Source organism: Furipterus horrens, unplaced genomic scaffold, assembly GCF_987537825.1.
Source record: "Furipterus horrens unplaced genomic scaffold, mFurHor1.1.pri manual_scaffold_7, whole genome shotgun sequence".
NCBI classification, from domain to species: Eukaryota; Metazoa; Chordata; class Mammalia; order Chiroptera; family Furipteridae; genus Furipterus; species Furipterus horrens.
In genome coordinates, this window is record NW_028327177.1 from 29,519,232 (window position 1) to 29,539,544 (window position 20,313).

At 37.7% G+C, this 20,313-nt stretch overlaps 1 protein-coding gene across 2 annotated transcripts in view; it reads right to left on the bottom strand.

Moving 5' to 3' along the window:
* CPQ (carboxypeptidase Q) overlaps positions 1-20,313 on the bottom strand; it is a 441,869-nt gene that overhangs the window by 65,618 nt on the left and 355,938 nt on the right. The window contains exon 7 of one of the 2 annotated variants that reach the window (XM_090282787.1): positions 13,785-13,986. In XM_090282787.1, coding sequence (XP_090138913.1) covers positions 13,785-13,986 — 202 coding nt within the window. Of the gene's footprint in view, positions 1-13,784; positions 13,987-15,949; positions 16,122-20,313 lie in introns of those variants that run through there. The other variant, XM_090282789.1, reaches the window with a different exon arrangement.

The window sequence follows — 20,313 nt, forward strand, 5'->3', positions numbered from 1 at the left end:
TAAAAGCTCTGCAGGTGACTTTAGAGTGCAGTCAGTGGTGTGAGCCACAAACATCATTTGAACACCTATCGGGTTTATATGGGCTTTGACTGTGTCTACACTAGCCCACAATTATCAGTGAATCTCATGTAAAATCTTCTGTCAGGAACAGTGAGTATGAAATCACTGAGCCCTCTAGACAATGGTTCTATTCCTGCACTGCACCCTGTAGTATAGCACTGACTAAAGATATTAAAGTGATATCTATAAATACCCTCATTCTTTAAATATGACATCAACAATAATTAATAAACTAGTTCTGGAAAAAAATGCAAGTTTTGTAAAGATGTGTCCAGCAAACATTTTCACCTTGGCTTAAACCTTCCATAACTGGATTCTTTATATAAGATTCTGTTCTCTTATTTGCCAGGAGACTAAGTTAGCCACTACCGTGAAAAATAAAGAAATAAAGAAAATAAAGAATAATGAGGATACACTTCATAGCTAGTCATATTATAGGCCACCACTCAGATTTCAAAAGATCTGTAACTAATAGCTTTCACAGAACTCAACCATATTTGATTTATGCATTATAAATTGGAAGGACAATTAAAACAGCAAATGTCATATTCTAAAGAAAAGTTTAGTTACCATAAATTATGTAATCTCGCAGTTTTTTATTAAAATGGAATAACAGGGAGACTTAATTCATTATATTAGAAGTCCTCATGAGGGGAATGTGTAAGAATACTGGGTTAAATTGTTAAATATCAGGTTAAACTGAGCAAAGGGAGGATATTAAGCCAATAAAATTACCCAAACTAAGGAATCTGTTGTCTATAACTGAGATATAACTTATTTCTATAATAGGTCCTTACCCAATCCAAACTCAGTTTTACAAAGATCTCTTGAATTGTGATGTTTTTCTGTGGTTTCCAAAATCCCATGCATATGAAAGTAATTAAATTGAAAAGCATCTCTTTATTAGACCTCATAAGAAATTGGAGAACTGTCACAATAGTGAAATAAGCCAGTCAGAGGAAGACAAATGCCATATGATTTCACTCATGTGTGGAATCTAATGAACAAACTGAACTAACATGCAAAACAGAGACAGACTCATAGATGGAGAGCAGGATGACAGCTAGGGGGTGGAGGTTAGGGGGTAGAGGGATGGAGCAAAAAGGAAAAAGGACTCATGGCCATGGACAACAGTGTGGTGATTGCCAGGGGGAAGGGGGTACAAGGTGACTAAATGATAATGGAAAAAATACAATAAAGATTAAAAGAATAAAACTTATTTGACTTAAAGAAGGCTCAACAAGCAGATTGAGTATGTCCAATTACAGTCAGACATTATTGTTGATGTCTAAAAATTCCAGTAGGACCAACCACTGCCAATCACAGTGCAATGTTTCATGGGACTACTATATGTCTCTTCAACTGGAAGTTTTAATTTGACAAAGCTTCAAGTAGCAAAACATAAAACAAATGGAACTTTAGCAAGAAATTGCTAGAAGATGTGCAGCCCAATCCCTGAGATGTGCTGTTCTGTGAAGTGGGTCTTGTCTTGAGTCCCTCAAAGGAGTTGGATGTGGGTTAAATGAAACCTGCCCAAAGGCTGAGATTGAGCTCTATTATGCCTTATTTCTGTTCAAAACCTTCGAAAGTTTCTGGCTGTCCCAAATCCTCAGAATGGCTTTCAGGTCTCAAATGGGGTCCCAGGCAACCTTTTCAGTTTTACCTCTAGTTTTATATATTAAATTAAACTGTAGCCAAGCCAGGCCAAAGGACTCATTTAAAAGACCTATTGTACTTTATAACCTATGGAATTTTGCTTATCCCTATCTTTTCACATGGAATGTACTCCTCCACCACACAAAATTCTATTTTTTTCTTGAAAATAAAGTGAAGTGTGATACATCTTGTGTGATGCCTCAGGCAGTTTAATGCCTCTCTTGCCCAAAGTTCTATTGCACTTTTGTTCGTCCTGTGTTTAAACCCTCCATTAATTCCTTGAGGTTAGGGACAGTACTTTACATATGAAATTGGAATGAAACAGACCAATATGTTAATTCCAGTTTCTCCACTTAATAACTTTGGAGAAAGGAAACTCCCTGGGCCCCAACTGCCTCATCTGAAAGTTGGTTACAGAATAATAATGTATACTTCAAAAGGTTCTTATGAAATTATATGAGATAATGAATGTAAAGAACTTAGAATAATACTTGAGTCATAATAGACACTCAATACATGCTAAATTTCCTAGTTATTCCTCTTGTCTGAATCTCATATAGCTCTTATTAGAGATCTCTTGAGTAAATGAATGAAATTGTGAAATTGTTTGAGTCAGGTCTAAGAAAGAACAGGAAACAGTATGTCTTAAGGATTCAACATTGACTCTCCATGGTAATTATTTCAATAAGATCCCAAACTATTCATATCTGAAAACTATTTCCTGTTGTATAAAGAAAATCCATAAGTGAGCATTTCAACATTTTAAAAATCAGTAGTTTTAGGATTTCAAACAAAATATAAGAGATTGAAATGGTATCATATTCAAAGTAATTTGCATTATAGGTTAACAGAAATTTTTACATCTCTAGTGAAATATACAAACGATGAAAAATCTGCAATAAACAAATGTTTTTTAAATAACCATGCTGTTGATAGTTGTGTGGTATTGTTATTCTGAGACCATTGTGTTATCTATTTTATTTTGTGTATATATAACAAATGAGTAGTAGTTATGTTGTTGCACTAAGGACCAGGATTTTTAGCCAGGGAAAAATGAGGCACAGATATAATAACATGAGGGAGGTAAAGTAAAACCTTGTAGTTCTGAATCTGAATTGGAAATATTATACAATTTATGATACATTTCTTCTATGGAGAAAAAAATGTATTTTCTAGTTTAGTCACTGAAAAGACCTAGAAACAATGAATAACTCAATAACAATGAGTGTACTCAGTATTCAGACTGTGGCATTTATACCATGACCTAGAAGAAGAAACTTGGCTCTTTGGAGAAATAGTTGATTCCAGATCTGGGGCAGGAAATGTGTAAGATGGTCTGGAATATTTTGTTATATTAGAAAGCCGAGACACTATCAATGACTATAAATGTCATGTCTAAAGGACTCAGGAACCAGCTTAAAGAAGCTCTCACTAACCAAAGATGGGACAATTTGAGCATTAATAAGTATTTCAAGAATAGAAAGCCCAGAAATAAACCCACATCAATATGGTCAATTAATATTTTACAAACGAGGCAAGAACATACAATGGCATAAAAATGGTCTATTCAATAAATGGTAGTGGGAAAATTGGAGAGATACATGCAAAAAAATAAAACTAGACCACTTCTTCACACCATATAAAGGAATAAACTAAAAATGGGTTAAAGACTTAAATGTAACACTCAAAACCATAAAACTCCTAGATGAAAACATAGGCAGTAAAATCTCTGACATTTCTCTTAGCAATATTATTTTCTGATACATATCCTTGGGCAAGGTAAACAATAACAAAAATTAACAAATGGGACTACATCAAACTAAAAAGAATTTGTACAGCAAAGAAAGTCATCAATAAAATGAAAGGACAATCTATGAAATAGGAGAACATATTCACCAGTGATACATCTGATAAGGGACTAATATCCAAAACTTACAAAGAACTCCTACTACACAACACCAAACAAACAATCCAATTAAAAATGGGCAGAGGCTGAACAGACACATCGCCAAAAAGGACATACAAAGGCCAATAAACATATCAAAAGATGTTCAACATCACTAATTGTCAGAGAAATGCAAATTAAAAGTGCAATGAGGTATCACCTCACACCTGTGAGAATGCCTGTCATCAATGAATCCACAAACAGTAAGTGTGGGCAAGGATGTGAGAAAAGGTAACCCTTGGGCCCTTTTGGTGGAAATGCAGACTGCTGCAGCCACTATGGAAAACAGCATGGAGAGTCCTTGAAAAATTAAAAATGGAACTGCTTCACGACCCAGCAATTCAACTTCTGGATACATATTTGAAGAAACCAAAATGCTAATTTAAAAGTATATGTGCTTATCTATGTTCATTGCAATGTTATTTACAGTAGCCAGGGTATGGGAGCAACCCAACTGTTCATCAATAGAGGAGTGGATAAAAAAGCTGTGGTACATTTACATAACGGAATACTGCTCAGCCATAAAAACAATGAAATTTTACCATTTGAGACAACATTTGTGGACTTAGAGGGTATTATGCTAAGTGAAATAAGTCAGAGAGAAACAAATACCATATAATTTCACTTATATGTGGAATCTAAAGAACAACATAAACAAACAAAGCAGAAACAGACTCAGATACAGAGAACAGATACATTGAGACATAAACATTGTAATAACTATATGGTGCTTTGTGAGTACTTGAAATTTTGAGGGGATCACTTTGTCAAGTATATTTGTGTATACTTAAAACTATTACAAAATAATATTTTAATTAAACTGTAATTGAAAATTTAAATAAAAAAATAGAAGACAGAGCTGGTCACAGAGATCCCAAGGAATAAAGTTATCTATTCCAAAATAAACAAACAAAAAAACAATCAAAAAACCCAACACCAAAAACCAAAAGCCAAATAAACAAAAAAACCAGTGGGGAAAGAGGTTTGGAAACAACTGAAAACTGGCCATAAATAAAATTTGATATTAAGAAATTATTGTAAAATACTTTAGGAGGAATAATAATATTGTAGTTATTATATTAAAAAACCTTATTTTAAATATAGAAATTGAAATATTTACAAATGAAATAATAATATAATGGGCATTTGCTTCAAAGTAATCTGAGTGTAGAAGAGTTAGTGGGATATGGATGAAAAAAAGACTACCCGTGAATGAAAAATTCCTGAAGCTGAGTGATGAGTAAATGAGATTTCATTAGACAATTATCTCTACTTTTGTATATGTTTAAAGTGTTCTGTAATAATTTTTAAAACTATGGTGTAAAATCACCTAAGAAAATAAAACAGGCTATATTGAGTTTTAAATCCTCTGATCATTTAATGTTAATATGGGCAAAGTTCACATAGCTTACAGGAGGAAACACAGTTTGAAATCCTTACTGACTTTCAAGCAATTTTTAGACATTTTTTCTTAGAAATTTTAATGCAGCTTTATTTAGTTTTCCATGATGAAGTCTTTCGTCTTGTTTTTTCATGCTTATTAAGGAAACATTATTACAGTCTTAGATTGTGAGCTCCCGGAAAAAGGAGGCCACATTTTATTTTTGTATCCCCCATAATTTATATATAATATAGTTGAATGAAGTGTTATATAAGTAGTCAGTTGGAGTGTTTTTAAAGTACTAAGTGAAATTGATGGAAAGTCAAATGCATAGGAAGGCAAACCAGAAGAACTAATGTTGAAACCCTAAAAGGGGCAGTTAGGGAAGTGAAACTTTCTATGCTATTAGTAGAAGGCATGGGAAAGAGTAGATAGAGAAATTAGGTCATAGTGTTTTTTGAGTCCTTATAGTGCAGAAAATAAAGCAATGATGTAGTGTTAGCATCTGATTTTCTAAAGTAATTCTTTCAGCCCTGTGCTTCTTCCTCCTTTTTCTCTATAGGTCCTCTCATTGTGAGCCTCCTTGAGTGTGATAGGGTATCCCCTGGCACAAGCTTCATGGGATCCCTCTTAAAAACACTGCTCTCATCAAGTTCTCTTTCTGCTGAAAAATTCTAGTGTCTTTGGGTTGACTACAAGAGTTTCCCACCTGAAACATATGGCTCTTCTTCACGTGACCCAGAGTAAGTCAGCTGTTCTTCCCACCCATTGCTCTCCAAGATGAGTCTTCTGCCCAGCGAAATCATTCTTCTTACCATCCCCAATGGGGACACCTGCCTTTGTTCACATTACTTCTGTCTCCAGGAACGCCCTTCTCTACAATCTGATACTACTTATTTTTGAATATCCAGCTTTCCTGTCTTCCGTCCTATGAGTTCCTGAATTATTCTGCATGTCTTAATCTTGGTACTGTACCCAAAACTTCCTTTTTTACTGTTACTTAACTTTTCTTATGTTTATTCTCAAATCAATACTTATAATCAGCAAGCATTTACTGGATACCTATTGTGTTTCAGGTAATAATGAGTATTGTGGATATATAATCATGAATAAAGTAGTCTCTTGGTTCCCAATCCAGTTTAAGGAGATAGAATACAAGGTATATTAACTTTCAGAAGAAAAGTGTGTGCTTTAGCTCACAGTTTAAGGCAATAGTAGAAGAGACTTTATAAAATAGTGCATGACTAATTGCCCAGTGGTATAAAAAGTGGTTACAGTCATACTGCAGGGCCTGAGCCAGGTATGCTTTGGTCGAGATACCCAGTGGCTTCCGTCAAGCTGAAGCTGGCTTACTGTAAGGGAGAAGAGCAGATGAAGCTTATTAGCTATTCTGATGAGCAATTTCTAATAGTGTGATATTGTTGTGGATGTTATACATACTTATCTAGCATATAGCAGTCAAGGAATATTAAAGCAAGAGCTCTGACTCACCTGAGTCCAAGAAAGAGATAAGAGACAGCCACCTGCTATAATTCCCTGTATAGCCCTTATCACTTTATATTTTCCTCCATTCTTGATTTCTTTGTTATAGTGTTTTCTCCTACTGCCCTCTCCTCCTCCCTAACTACATGTAAACTCCACACGAGTAGCGAACTTGTAAGTCTTTTTCATAGTCTATCTTCAATGTCTAGAGTGCCTGGTTTATAGTAAGTACTCAAGAATGTGCTTATTAGTTGAATGAAACTGTCTGCTTATTTAAATGAGGGCTACAGTCAAAACCTAGGGAGTGCCCTTTTCATGTTCACAGTGGGGTGAGGTCTGCCCACTGTGCAGCATCGATCTCTCCAAACATCACTGGCACAGAGTGTTCCAACCATAAAGGAGGCATCTTTTAATTAGGGACAACAGGGGACATAGAACTGCTGGGTTGCACTATTCCATCTTTTGATTGTTAAATATATGAATCCTAGGTCCAGAGGCTGAACCTAACTTTCAGTTTACTTTATAGTATCATTCTTACTTGTTTCCTAGTATTTCCTGCTTGGAACATTTTAGGAGAAAGGCCTTTGGAAATATAGAAATGGAAAGTTTTGGTTTTGTTCTGCTTAATGCACTATGAGGTATTGGACAAAAAATAAGCAAAATGGAAAATACGTGAAATTCTGAGTAATCTGCATATTTGGTACTTCAATATGGCATTTGAACTATCACAAAAAAGATGAAATACATTAAAATGTGATTTTAAAAACAATTTAATATGTAAGGAAAGAGACTAGCTCAATGAAGCAATGATTACTAAAGTAATCATAACCATGGTTATGGCATTACTGTTTATTATCTTACTCTTCCTGCACACCTAGGACCTACACATTCAGCATTTGATTCATTCATGGACATTTCGTCAAGGGCAAGTCCTTCTCCTCAGGCACTGGGAATTCTGAGGAATTCACAATCACAATTATAAGAAAAAAACTAAGTGCCATGAGGAGAAGTGAGCACAGGGCATCATGGGCATTCTCAAGGGACACTTAACGCAGATTGCTGGAGATCAAAGAAAATTTGTGAGAGGAGAACAAGAAGCTGAATCATGGACGAGTAGGAATCAGCTGGTGAAGAAGACAGACTAGGGCAGGTCCAATAGCAAGGAAGTGTGACACTACAGGGTGCGCCAGAAATTTCAATTAGACCTGAATGAATGAGAGATGGATGAAAAGGAGTGGAGGAGCCATGAGAGAGGAGGCTGTGCACTATCCAGAGGATGGAGGAAGAAGAGCCTTGAATTCCATGCTAAGTAAAGGCATGGCACCCTGGAGACCATTGGGAAACACTGAAGGATTTTAAACAAGGAGAGACAGTCAGATATTGCAGCTACTCTTCTTAATTGCTTACCCAATGAAAATCCTCATCTTCTTCTTAAAGAATCCCAATTTCTCTCATACATCAGGAGGCTACCTTCCCCCGCCCCCCGCCCCCCAGTGGAGACTAGGCCCTACTTAGCCCCAGGATGTAAACTTTGGTCAGTATAAGCCAACCTGGGTAATTCTACTCCACTGCCACCGCCTGATTTAGCCACAGACACGTGTCACAATTTTGGGCAAAGAGACTTGAGGCTCTGTTCTGGGGCTTCTGGAAGAGATTTCCTCACTCTTAAAAAAGTGATGTCCATGGACATTCTTCTGCTATTTCAAAATGTGTGAGAATGTGTTGCTTAAGACAACTGCAGCCATCTCAAGACCATGAGCAAGCCTGAAGACAGAAGTCAATATGCTGAGGACGGCAAAGCGGAAAGATGGAAAGAACCAAGGGCTTTGATGTGGTTGATGGCTAAATTATGTGTTCTAGGACCACCCACTCCAGAGTTCTTTGGAAAAATATCCCCTTACTGCCATTCTGAGTTGAGTCTCATTTTTTGTTTTGCAGTCCAAAACATCCCAATTGATGAACTGATTTTCTATTGAGAAAGTTTGCTGTGGCAGCAGTGAGCCCATTAGGTGGAAGGGAACTAAACATGCAGGTCTGAGTGTTGGTAGGAGGCTGCTAGAGAAATCAGTGTCAAGGAGACAAAGTCTGTGGGGTGGGGAGAGGGATAGGTTTAAGAAATAGAAGGGGTTTGGAGTGAACAGAACTTGGAAACTGTCTGGTTGTATGTCCTCGATGATTAAGCCATTTCTAGGTGGTGGTGCCAGTCATTGAGATAGGGAACAGAGGAGGGGGAACATCTGTGGGTGCTTGGTGGAGATGATGCCATGCAGGCTACAATACTCATTTTGCAGATGGAAATAACCAAGTCTCAATTCACTAAACTGGATAGTCAGCGAGGCTATAGATCTTCTGTCTTCTATACTAATGATTCCCCTTTGCCATACAGTAGGTGATTAATAAGGATGCTTAATAATAAGTGAGTGAGGTTAGAAAAATTAAGATAGCACATGCAGTTAGAAGTTATGAAGTCAGGAAACACGCTCAAGTCTCTAATTCTTTTTAGCACATTGTCCACCACATGCTAACAATATCAGAAAAAGGTCGACTCTCAGATTCTGAAGCACAGGAGAAAACTCTTATTGGTAGATGTAGAATAAGGGTGGGCTCTCTCAGGTCACATTAAGAGAATATCTACTTTTTTCCCATTTACTGTATACTTTATGGAAGAGTTTACTTTATGGAAGCATTTCTTAAAAAAGGAGATGTTCAAAAAAGATGAATTTAAGGACATCTGAGCATAGATTTTTATCTCATTGCTGACACATTTAATGAATAGACTACTCTCATTCTAACCTGGAACTCGTAATTGAAGAATCAGGCAAAAATTTGAGATTGAAAGCCTTTCCTGAGTGAAGAGAAACTAAAGTAGCCTCTTAGACTACTTTAAGTCATGTATTGTCAGGGAACAACTGTTGACCATCTTACGTATGAGAATCATTGAAGTAGTTGAAAATATTATTCCATGTCTCTCAGTCTTTACTCTTCTAAAAGAAAAAAGAAACTTTAAGTGTTAAAGACTCTCTAATTTATATTATTCTTCCAATATTTTTTCTATCTTTGTGTCTCTTTTATCGGCATCCTTTATTTTCTCCACACTCTTATGCTGAGGGACCCAAAGCTTGTTGATACAATAATGATTTCTATGATTTCATTTCTTCTCTCATGTCAGACTTACAAGAATTTAAATGTTTTCCAAAATTAAACTAAGAGATAGAGAGGAGGCAAAGAAGTAGAAACCACTGACCTTAATCTTAAAGAACTGATCACTGGGGATGGGAAGCAGGATGCACATAAACTCTTACTAAGCCAAGAAAAATGCTCATGTGAATTCAAGGGTCAGATTACAGGTTATATAGAAGTGTTTTAGAAATTTAGAAAAGCAATAGAGCTTCAGGGCTTGCTAAGCAAGAATTTATGGACACTGATGAATACAGAGTGAGTCGTAAAGAGCATGTGGGATTTAGAGAGGAAGAATAGGAAGGAGTATGAAAGGGGGTGAAAATGGGAGGAGGCTGGAGTGTAAAGATAGCTGGAACAGAGAGTTTATATGGAAAATTCATCTAAGATACTTAATTTTTAAACATTTGCACCCCACAAAGCTTTAGATGTATGTCCATTTTGGAAATTATCTAGATGATGAAAAACATCATATGTTCATTCCAAAGATGACCCTTTCATAAATTAATCTATTTTGGCTTTGATAATAAAAATCATGTTAAAATTTAATTCTGTCTGTGCTCTTAATTAGCATATGATATTGAGTATATGTGGAACATTAAAAAATTAGGGCCCAGTTATATCAGACTGCAGAAATCTGATAGGCCAAGCACATGGTAGGGGCTCAATAAATATTTATTGAGTCAATAGGAAAAAAGAAAGAAAAAGAGAAAGAAGAAAGAAAAGACGGAATTTGAAAATTTTATTTCTCATTAATTTTTCAAATGTCAGGTGAGCAATTATTTAAATTGTAACAATTAGTATTTTGAATTCTATCTTGGGTTTAATTCATTATAATTTGCCATATCTTCAAGAATACAGAGTACATAATAGGTATATATATTTTTTATTTTTTTCAGTTAACTATGGTTCTTCATCTTTTTCTGAGGTTCCTGAACTTTTCAATAGGTAACGAGAATTATAACATAAACAGCTACATTATTTCTTTCAGGAACAGCCCGAACTTGAAATATCAAAAGATGGCTCAAGAGTAACAGTGGAAAACAGCAACGATTTGGTTCCATCTTACAATACTCTAAAGAAAATAAAAAAGAATTCCAGGAAATATTAATTGCAGTCTAAATGAACCTCCAACTTTATATAAACCTTCCTGATTGACAGAGGTAGGGAGGGGAGTGGAACAAAGAACGTGAGAAGAAGTAAGCTGTTATTTACAGTAACAAACTCCTTTCCCCAGGGGTAAGTTATTCTGGAGCAGGAATGAACTGAAATCCTTTGCATAAGCAAGAACTGAGTAAGATAAACATTTCAGACTCTGCCATAGATTTAGAAGACTATCTCGGCATTCCAGACTCCCCTCTGTTGTATATTGTGGGAAAAGGGCCACCAGCCTTGAAACCAACATGGCCTGTTCTCAGGGTGACATCTGCATTTAAGAGCAAGATAGCCTTGGGGAAGTCATTTAGTCTTTCTGAGTCTATTTCTTTATCTGCAAAATAGGGATAATCATCATTATGTCTTGGGATGGTACAGATTACAAAAGGCAGTTTCTGAAAAAGCTTGAGTGTCTGATAATAGTAGGAGCTCAATAAATTGTGATTTGTATTAATTCTTAAGCAACCATAATGGAGCTGAAATTCTCCACTCCACTGGGACAAGAGGGAAAGGCCTCTTTACCTTTGTGAATACAATCAAGTCACTTATTAATTCCAAGAAGCTATTCCATTCTTATGGAATATCTACATGAAAAGAATAAAGCTTGAGCCAATTCTCAATTATCCAATGCAACAAAAGCAAGATATACACTAGTCCCCCTTTATCAGAGGTTTCATTTTCCATGGGTTCAGTTACCTTCAGTTAACTGTGGTTTGAAAATATTAAATGAAAAATTCCAGAAATAAACAATTCATAAATTTTAAATTGTGTACTGTTCTTAGTAGTGTGATGAAATCTCATGCAATCCAGCTGGGAGGTAAATCATCCCTTTGTCCAGTGTATCCACATTGTACATGCCACCTGCCTGTTAGTCACTTAATAATCACCTTGATTATGATAGCAGTGATCAGATAGAGATGGAAAGACAGAGAGAGGCCACATTCACATAACTTGTATTTACAGTATATTGTTATAATTCTTCTATTTGATTATTAGTTATTGTAGTTAATCTTTTAGTGTGCCTAATGTATAAATTAAACTCTATCACAGGTATCATGTCTAGGAAATAATATAGTATACATACATAGTATAATTACACAGTATATGTAGTATGTATCCCACAGATAAGGGAGAACTACTGCACCTGGGAGGAGGGAGTACATGTTTTTTTGTTCTATTCCTGTGTTAGTTTCAGCTCCTCATCTCCCTTAACCACCCCCAGTCTCTGCTCTAATTCACCCACAATCTGTCAGTCTTTTTCTCACATCTACTACCCAGCAAACTTACTTAGCTTTTCTCAAATTTGAAGAAGCTTCTCAGTAAAAAACTTAAGATCAGGAAAATCTAAAATTCAAATAAACTATTCTATACAACTTAAAAGGGCAACCTCCCCCCTAGACCCTGACCATGATTAAAAATGAGATATACATAGAGAGTCTTGATCTGTCCATATGATGCACAGTTCTGTCGATGGAAATGTTGTTTTAAGATATTTCAAAATATGGTTTAAAACATAAAAACTATTGGAGAGAATTTGGGTTCTTGTAGTAAAGGATAGCTCTTTCTATTTTTAGTTATGAAAGATTTTTGTAAACCTTACAATCTAAAATATGCTCTAAATATCTATAATATTTCAAGAATAAGCTTTTTAAAAATCTCAAATCCATGTAGTATGCTGTTGGTGAAACCTACTTTTCAGGCTAAAAAAAATAGCTGGAGTGCGGCAGATCTAGAGAGACACTTTTATTTATTTTAACTTGTGAAATGTTTTGTAGCCACAGAAATGGTTCTGGAAACAGTCATGTTAAAACAGTTCAAAAGCTGAACTTTTGATTTGCATAATACAAATACAGAATGACTTGCAAATGGATCCTTTAACAATGATTTTGGTTATGTATGTAATGGTGTTAGGAGAACAACCTCGGGTCATAGATTTTTAGTATCATCACTAACCCTTTCCCATGGCCAGTCTAGGGCAAATTTGTGAAGTAGTATAAGTTGGTCTTCATTAAGACTGTTCCACTTACTAGTCCTGTACCTCCCCAGGCCTACTTCTGTTACATAATTTCACACCTGCCCAGGACTTCTTTTAAAAATAGCAACCTGATAAATCACTGATCAGGGTAAATTAGTCTATGCCCAACCTCTTACATGAGTCTTTGCATTAGAACAGCGGTTTTCAGCCTTTTTCATCTCACGTCACATATAAACTAATTTATTAAAATTCTACAACATATTAAAAAATATATACATATTTTGCCAATCTGAAGGCTATTGTGTTGGTTGTTGTCATTTTTTTAAATTTGACAATCTAAGAGGAAAGAAGTCAGTGCCCCTAACTAAATAGTCAGGTATTGCGTGTTTTAAAAATTCTTGTGGCACAGATGTTGAAAATGGCTGCATTAGAGAAAGGTGACTAGCAGGAAGAATCTCACCCTCAAAGAATAAATCTCTAGTGGTAAAATTTAAGGTACTTTCTTTTTTGGGTAGGGAATTCTTTGGGTCAGAGAAGATGTCCTAGCACAGAACTAGAACTAGAAGTATATTAGTAGTAATAATTACCTTCTGTTCTATTTCTCAAATTCTGATTGTGAGATCATGTGTACTACAATCACAAAAGGAATACATCAAAAAAAAAAGAGAGACAGAGCGAGATATTTCTAGGCCCAAACCCAGAATCATCAAAACAGGCTCTCTGGGATTGAGAAGTTTATAATTTAGAAAGGGAAAACATATGAGTAAACAAATACAAATGAGTATTATTATCCCAAGTTCGGAAATTACCAGATTATACCTTATAGATAAAGAACTTAGGGTGTTCATGTATTAATTCGGCCTGTCAGTATTCATTGTGGCATATAAGAATAGAAACTTTATTTTAAATTGGAGCAGGACACAAGGAACTCCAACTTTATCTTTTGGTCTTACCAGGCACTCCAGCTTGGATCCAGAAGTTGATGTCTGTCCCTTCTCCAGCACTGAACACCTGTGTGATATTGACAGGCTGCAGGAGGCGCATAACCTCCTTCATGATGGCTCTGGCCTTGTCACTGCCAGTGAATTGCAGCCCATAGGGTAGGAAGGTTCCTCCATCAGACTCCATCACCAGGCTGTAGTTGGAAATATTTGCCTAAAAGACAAAAGTGTTTGGTTTATTTCTGTTGCTTCTGTGCTTTCTCCTTGGGAACTATCAACAATAATCAAATACTTTATCTCTTCACCAGTTCTTGCCAAAATACATCTTGCTTTGCCTGACTTAGGGTCTGATCTGCATATTATCTAACTGTTCTGAGATGCACCATTAGTCATTCTGTGATTTTCCAAACTTGAGCTGACTTGGAAGGATTAAAAAATAAAATAAAAATATAAAGCCCCATATAAGTTACTTAATTATTTCTACTAGCCATAATATTATTTCAACCACATTTCTGAAGTGAATACTGTGCACCAGGTGTAATTCCTCCTATATGGTGGGGGATCTCCAGATAGTATTAGTGATGATCCAACAAAAGAAGGTATCTCTATGGACCATTTCTCTGCACCTCTTTCCTCTAAATAGATATTCTATCTTCTTTTAATTGTGAGTTCTGCTGAAGTTTACAGGCATCAAGCTGACAGGTTTGTCTTGGGTTTCTGATGTTGTTGTTGTTCCATCTGTTGATTCTCCTGGGAGGGAGGTAATAGAGCAACACATGAAAACACGACTCTCTCTGGTGTACAGCCATAGCACGCTAAACTCTGGCAACTCTGCCAGGCTGCTAGTTTGTAAACTCTTTCCAAATAAAGTCTGGTAAGAAATCACACGGTGACTTCATGTAGCCAATATTAGCACTACAAGAGCTTAGAATGTAAGGGGCTCTTACCAGGTAAATTGCCACACTGACTTAAGACCTACAAGTTTAAGGTCCTTCAAACTGGTCTGGCCATCTGTTTCCAAGGAGACATGCACTTCCTCAAGACTGGCCAACTACTACTAACAACTACTTGGTTGAGTTATTCCCAAGCTATTCCTGGATGGCACTGCAATCATTCTTCATTTTTCGCCAAGTAAAAATCAATAATAACATTTGTACAGTGCTTCCAGAGAGCTTTTATATTTATAATCTCCTGTGATCTCCTTCCACAATCCATAAAGTAGACAAAGCAGCTTTACGATTGACACTGTTTTACAGAAAAGGAACTAAGGATCAGAGAGGTCAAGTGATTTGCTCAAAGTCACTCAGGTGGCAAGTGGTAGAACTGGGTCAGAAATCACATGCTTTCCAAAACTCCATGCTGCCATTGCTAGCATGGGTTAGAGTGATACTAACGCTTGTTCTGAATTAGAATGACGTTTTACTTACATAACCAATTGAGAGTTGCATAAGAATGTTTTTTCTAAAACAGATTCCTTTTACAATGATTTCCCAACTATTGCCATGGAAGTGTAAATGTTGTTACAAGGCAAAAGCAGTGGTGAGTTCTAAAGGATGATATTGCCAGCATTTATAAGGACTGAACAGGGTCACGAGATGGCCCTGGGATACCAATATTTTGTTGTTGTTAATGATGAGGAAGTTAAAGAGAAGTCTGCTTATATTTCTACTCTCACTTGTAAGGAATTTCTGTCATCATGATGATTTTCAGAGAAAGACCCAAGGCATTTATGATGAAGAGTGTCATCTCAGTTTTCCACTGTGCATAGAGCAGAATGGCAGCATCATTAGAGTTAATAATGCGCAAAATATTTGCATTAATGCCTTATATTCTAGGCTCCTTTAACTAGCACACCAATGCTAGGTCAGCAGGTTGACATGTCCTAGCCCTCTCCCCTTGAGTGTGCTGTTACGCCCCACCCCAAACTCTCTGTTCCCTGTGAAAAGGAGAATAGAAACATCATGATTCATCTGCAAAGGAAAACAGAACTGGTTCATCTTCTATGTGAGGGTTCCCACATTACAGGCAAATCTTATCTTTCAAGGATGAAAATGAAGCAAAGTGCTGCTAATTATCTACTATTTAGGTTAAAAGTGGAGCTAGGCAGCAGTTTGGCTGTCAGACCCAACACTAATAAACAGCCCAGTGAGGTGGACAGAGCCCTGGACTTACTCTGTTCTATCCCTGATGCAGCATTGACATGCTGGCCTGCCAAGGGCGATGGCTGGCTCGCTCCCTCTGTCTCCATGCTATGTCACCTTGGCCTTTGGCTTCTCCACCTGCAGGCTGATACAAATGCTCTTCTCCAATGCTTAAATAATAAGTCTGTGCATATGAGGCTTTGAGCGCCTTAACAAAAAAAAAAAAAAAAAAACTTCCGGCCAAGATGGAGGCTTAGACGGACACGCTAGGTCTCCCTCTACAACTAGAGAGGAATACAACTACTTCAAAACAAAGGATAACTAGAAATTCCAGAAAATAAAACTACACGGAAGCCCAACATATGAAGTTATAAACCAGCGGTGCCATTTGGGCAGGTAAGAGTTAAAGAGGGCAGTGCTGTTTGCGGTCGCACCCGGAGCGGCGGGCGGCGAGGAATCCCGGCCATCAAGCCCCTGGCGGTGCGCGACTTCGGCGCTGGGGAGAGCGGCCGCCGCATCGCCTTGAACAGTGAGGCCCAGGGGGGCGGGAGGACGGATCCCGGTCTCCTAGCTGAATAACTGTGTGAATCCATCTTGGACCCCCGCCCCCAAAGAAAGCACCACAGGGCTGCGAAATAGGTCGCGGACAGGCAGGCGCCGGTCGCTGATTTGTGACGCCAAACGGCGCCCGCCGGTCGCTGGGTCATTACGAGTACACAGGCACTGCCCCCGACAGCCGGCCCAAGAAAACAAAACGCATCTGTCAAAATGAGGCAGACAACTATAGAAATCCCGGTGCCACAGCTCACCAGGCAGCAGATAGAGAACCTGACAGATGAACAGATAAGAAACCTGTCAGAGGCTCAGTTCTGGGCCATTGTTATCAGGTGGCTTACAGAATTCACAAAAGAGCAGGAAAAAGATAAGAAAGAAGCGAAAAACTTTCATAACGAAAGGAACAAAACCGCATACGAGAAAGATGGTGAGAAAAAAAAATCCAGAGTTCATTTCAACAAACTGGAATATGGAGAAGGAACAAGCAGTCAACCAATGCAGCGAGAGGAAATGGGAAGCAACAATGAGAGGATCAGAAACCTCTGGGACAGCTATAAAAGGCCCAACATAAGAATCATTGGTTTGCCAGAGAATGAGGAAGATGAACTAGAACTTGAAAAATTGAGTGAAAATATAATAAAGGAGAACTTCCCAGACTTGGGGAAGGGAATAGACTTGCAGGTCCAGGAAGCAAGGAGAGTTCCCAAGAGACTGGACCCAGGGAGAACCACTCCAAGACACATTATAATCAAAATGTCAAAAATTAAAGATAAAGAGAGAATCTTAAAAGCAGCAAGAGAGAAGAAAAGAATTATGTACAAAGGGGTCCCAATTAGACTATCAGCTGACTTCTCAAGGGAAACCCTACAGGCAAGAAGGGACTGGCAAGAAATATTCAAAGTAATGAAAATCCAAAACCTACAACCACGAATACTCTATCCAGCGAAATTGTCATTCAGAATAGAAGGACAGAGAAAGTGTTTCCAGGACAAAATAAAACTGAAAGAGTTCATTAGATCCAAACCACTGTTATATGAGATGTTAAAGGGACTGGTTTAAAAAAACAGAAGCTAGGGAGATGAAACAAAGGCAAACTAAATAGGCAACGAGAGTGGAAAAGGAACTGTGGGTACGGGAAGCATATTGGGGGGAGGTCAACAGGGAGGGGGAATGGGGAAAGGGAGGGAGATGATATAGGAATTGGGGATCAAGGTAGGAGGGAATGGAATAGACGGAGAGAGGTTGGGAGGAACTGTATGCACAACTAATGGACATAATCTAAAAGGGGGGGACAACTGGAGGGAGGGGGGCCACCGGGTGGAGGGGAGCAGAGGGAAGGGAAATTGGCACAAATGTAATATTTTAATCAATAAAACACATTAAATCTGAAAAAAAAAAAAAAAAACACTTTGTAGGCCAAAGTCAAAGTGGTTGCATGATCTAAACTTGTCAGGGCACCTAACAAAATGTGCGTTAAGGGCTTTTTAGCTGTCTCCAACTGCAAATGAACAGATGTGCCAGGGATAGCAGACTCCACAGCTTGTGAAGGCCACCGTGTAATGTCACAGGATGTTGATAGGAACATACAAAATAATACATATAAAGGAACTTTCAAAGGTGTCCTACGCTATATATATGGCAGCCAGTTGAGCAGAGAGAGGAGAGAGTGAGCTTTGGAGTTACTCAGACTGGGTTTGATCCTTGGATTAACCAATCGTTGGCTGGTGACTTTGGCCAGTCTGGGTATCTGGACTCAGTTTCTTCCTCCACAAAACAGGCATGGTCATGGCAGCCAGTTCATGGAGGTAGAAGAAAGAAAGCGCTGTAAAGTCTGGTGCGTAATGAGTACACGATAAACAGTTGTTACAGGTCTTACCACTAAGTATAATTACCTCTCAATTTTCAAGAATGGTCTCAATTTAAACCATTCTGTTAGCTGCTTATAATGATGATAGGCAGCATTCTGCAGTACTTCCTACACTCCAGACACTGTGAAATGCTTTACGGCTTATCCCATGTAATGCTCACATGCTATAAGATATATTTCTTATTTCAGGTGAGGCAACTGAAATTTAGTCAAGTTAACTAACTTTCCCAGAGTTACCTAGTTAGTAAGTGGGGCAGGCAGAATTCAGATGCAGAGGTCTGCCCCCCCAAGCATGTGTTCTCAACCCCTGCACTGCCCTGTCTGCTGGCACTTCCAAGGGTGAGGCTGCACATCCTTGCTTTTAATGTAAGATACAGAGACTATAGTTACACAAAATCATGGAGTTTGAAATTTTCTTATGATCATAATACAGGCATACTGTAAAATCTGTCTACTTGGACAGATTTTATTGCCTTTGCTAATGAAGTAATTTAATTAAGCAAAGAGAAAAAAGAAAGCAGAAATTAACAAAAAACTATTGGTCAATAACTTCCTTCCAACTAGGAATAAAAGCTTGAAATAATAAAAGATCTTTTCAAGCTGAATTAGTCAGGATGTAAACTAGAATTCTGGCGTAGGTAGAGACATGTTTGATTTCTATTCATGTAGAATTTTATTAGCTGCTGCTAACATGATGGCAGCATTCTATTGTTTACTATTTATATATAAACATCTCCATATGTTTTCAATAAAGAGCTAAGAAAACAAACCACCCACCGTCTATGACACTGCTTTTTCCTCCTCATTTATGGAGTCATTGTGTAATTGTTAGCACATGGGGAAGGAGTTGGGAAAACAAAATGTCTCTGTACAAAGAAACCGGAAAGAATAAGCCGGGTCACTGGCCCGTTAGACCTGCTGCTTCTCAGGAACGTGTTGCACAAACATCCATGTTCCTTACTATGCCATTAGTAGTTGTGGACACCGTCAGGGTAGATTTGAAAAGTTGATTATAGCTAGTGACAGTGGAGCAGAGCCATGCTCATTTCACTCAGCCCATTTCAGCACACCAGGTAACGAGATATCCATCTTTCTGTTTACAGGATGTAGGAAGAAACCTCCTAGAGACTGAAGGCTTTACTGCTGAGACAGTTGATGGAGACAAGCTGAGGTCTATCAATAAGGAGGCTGAACAGCTCAAAGATAAGCTCAGCTATTATCTGCAACCCCCCACTTTGCTCTCTTAATAAAGAGAAGCATCTCTTTATTATGAGATACAGAAACTGTCCTTCATTGCCATGTAATGTACATAATGCAATGTAGAGAAATGCTCCTGGGTAACCACCTAGGTTGGGACCTTTGGATTAATATCTGCTTAGGGTTGAGGGATTCATAACTTTGCCTTGTGTTAGAATCACATCCTATCACACTTTCCTATTTTTCTTCCTTTAAGGGTCAGTTGACTCTGCCAAAGAACATCTTGGTAACCATTAGCATTCTTTGGGTGCAAAGCAAGATTAAAAAGGAGGAAAGGGTTTAAAATAAATACTGTGTGTTTTAAAATGATTGCTCCCTAATATAAACACAAAGATGATGTTTGTGTTCTTTGCATTTATAAAATTCCAGTAGATTCTTCTTCAGAAATATAGACCCAAGTTCAACATCTCCGTTTCCTCCAAGTTTGGCTTCTCCTTTGTTCTAAAGCTTTCGTTTGCTCATAACCTAGGTGACATGTCTCTGGCTTTGAACTAAAGTGACATTGCAGTCCCAAAATCTAACAAGGAGAAAAAAAAGTCTTCTAATTATTCGAATTAATCATGTAGCCTCCTCAATTCAACCTTCAAAAAAGTAGATGCCTCCCTGACACAGGGCAATTGTTCTCAGTAGCACTGTCCTGCCTCAGTGAAGGTTAATATTTTACAGATGACGATGGGGAGAGTTTGGTTAGGTGGTGGGCTCAAACCAAGTTCTCAGAGCC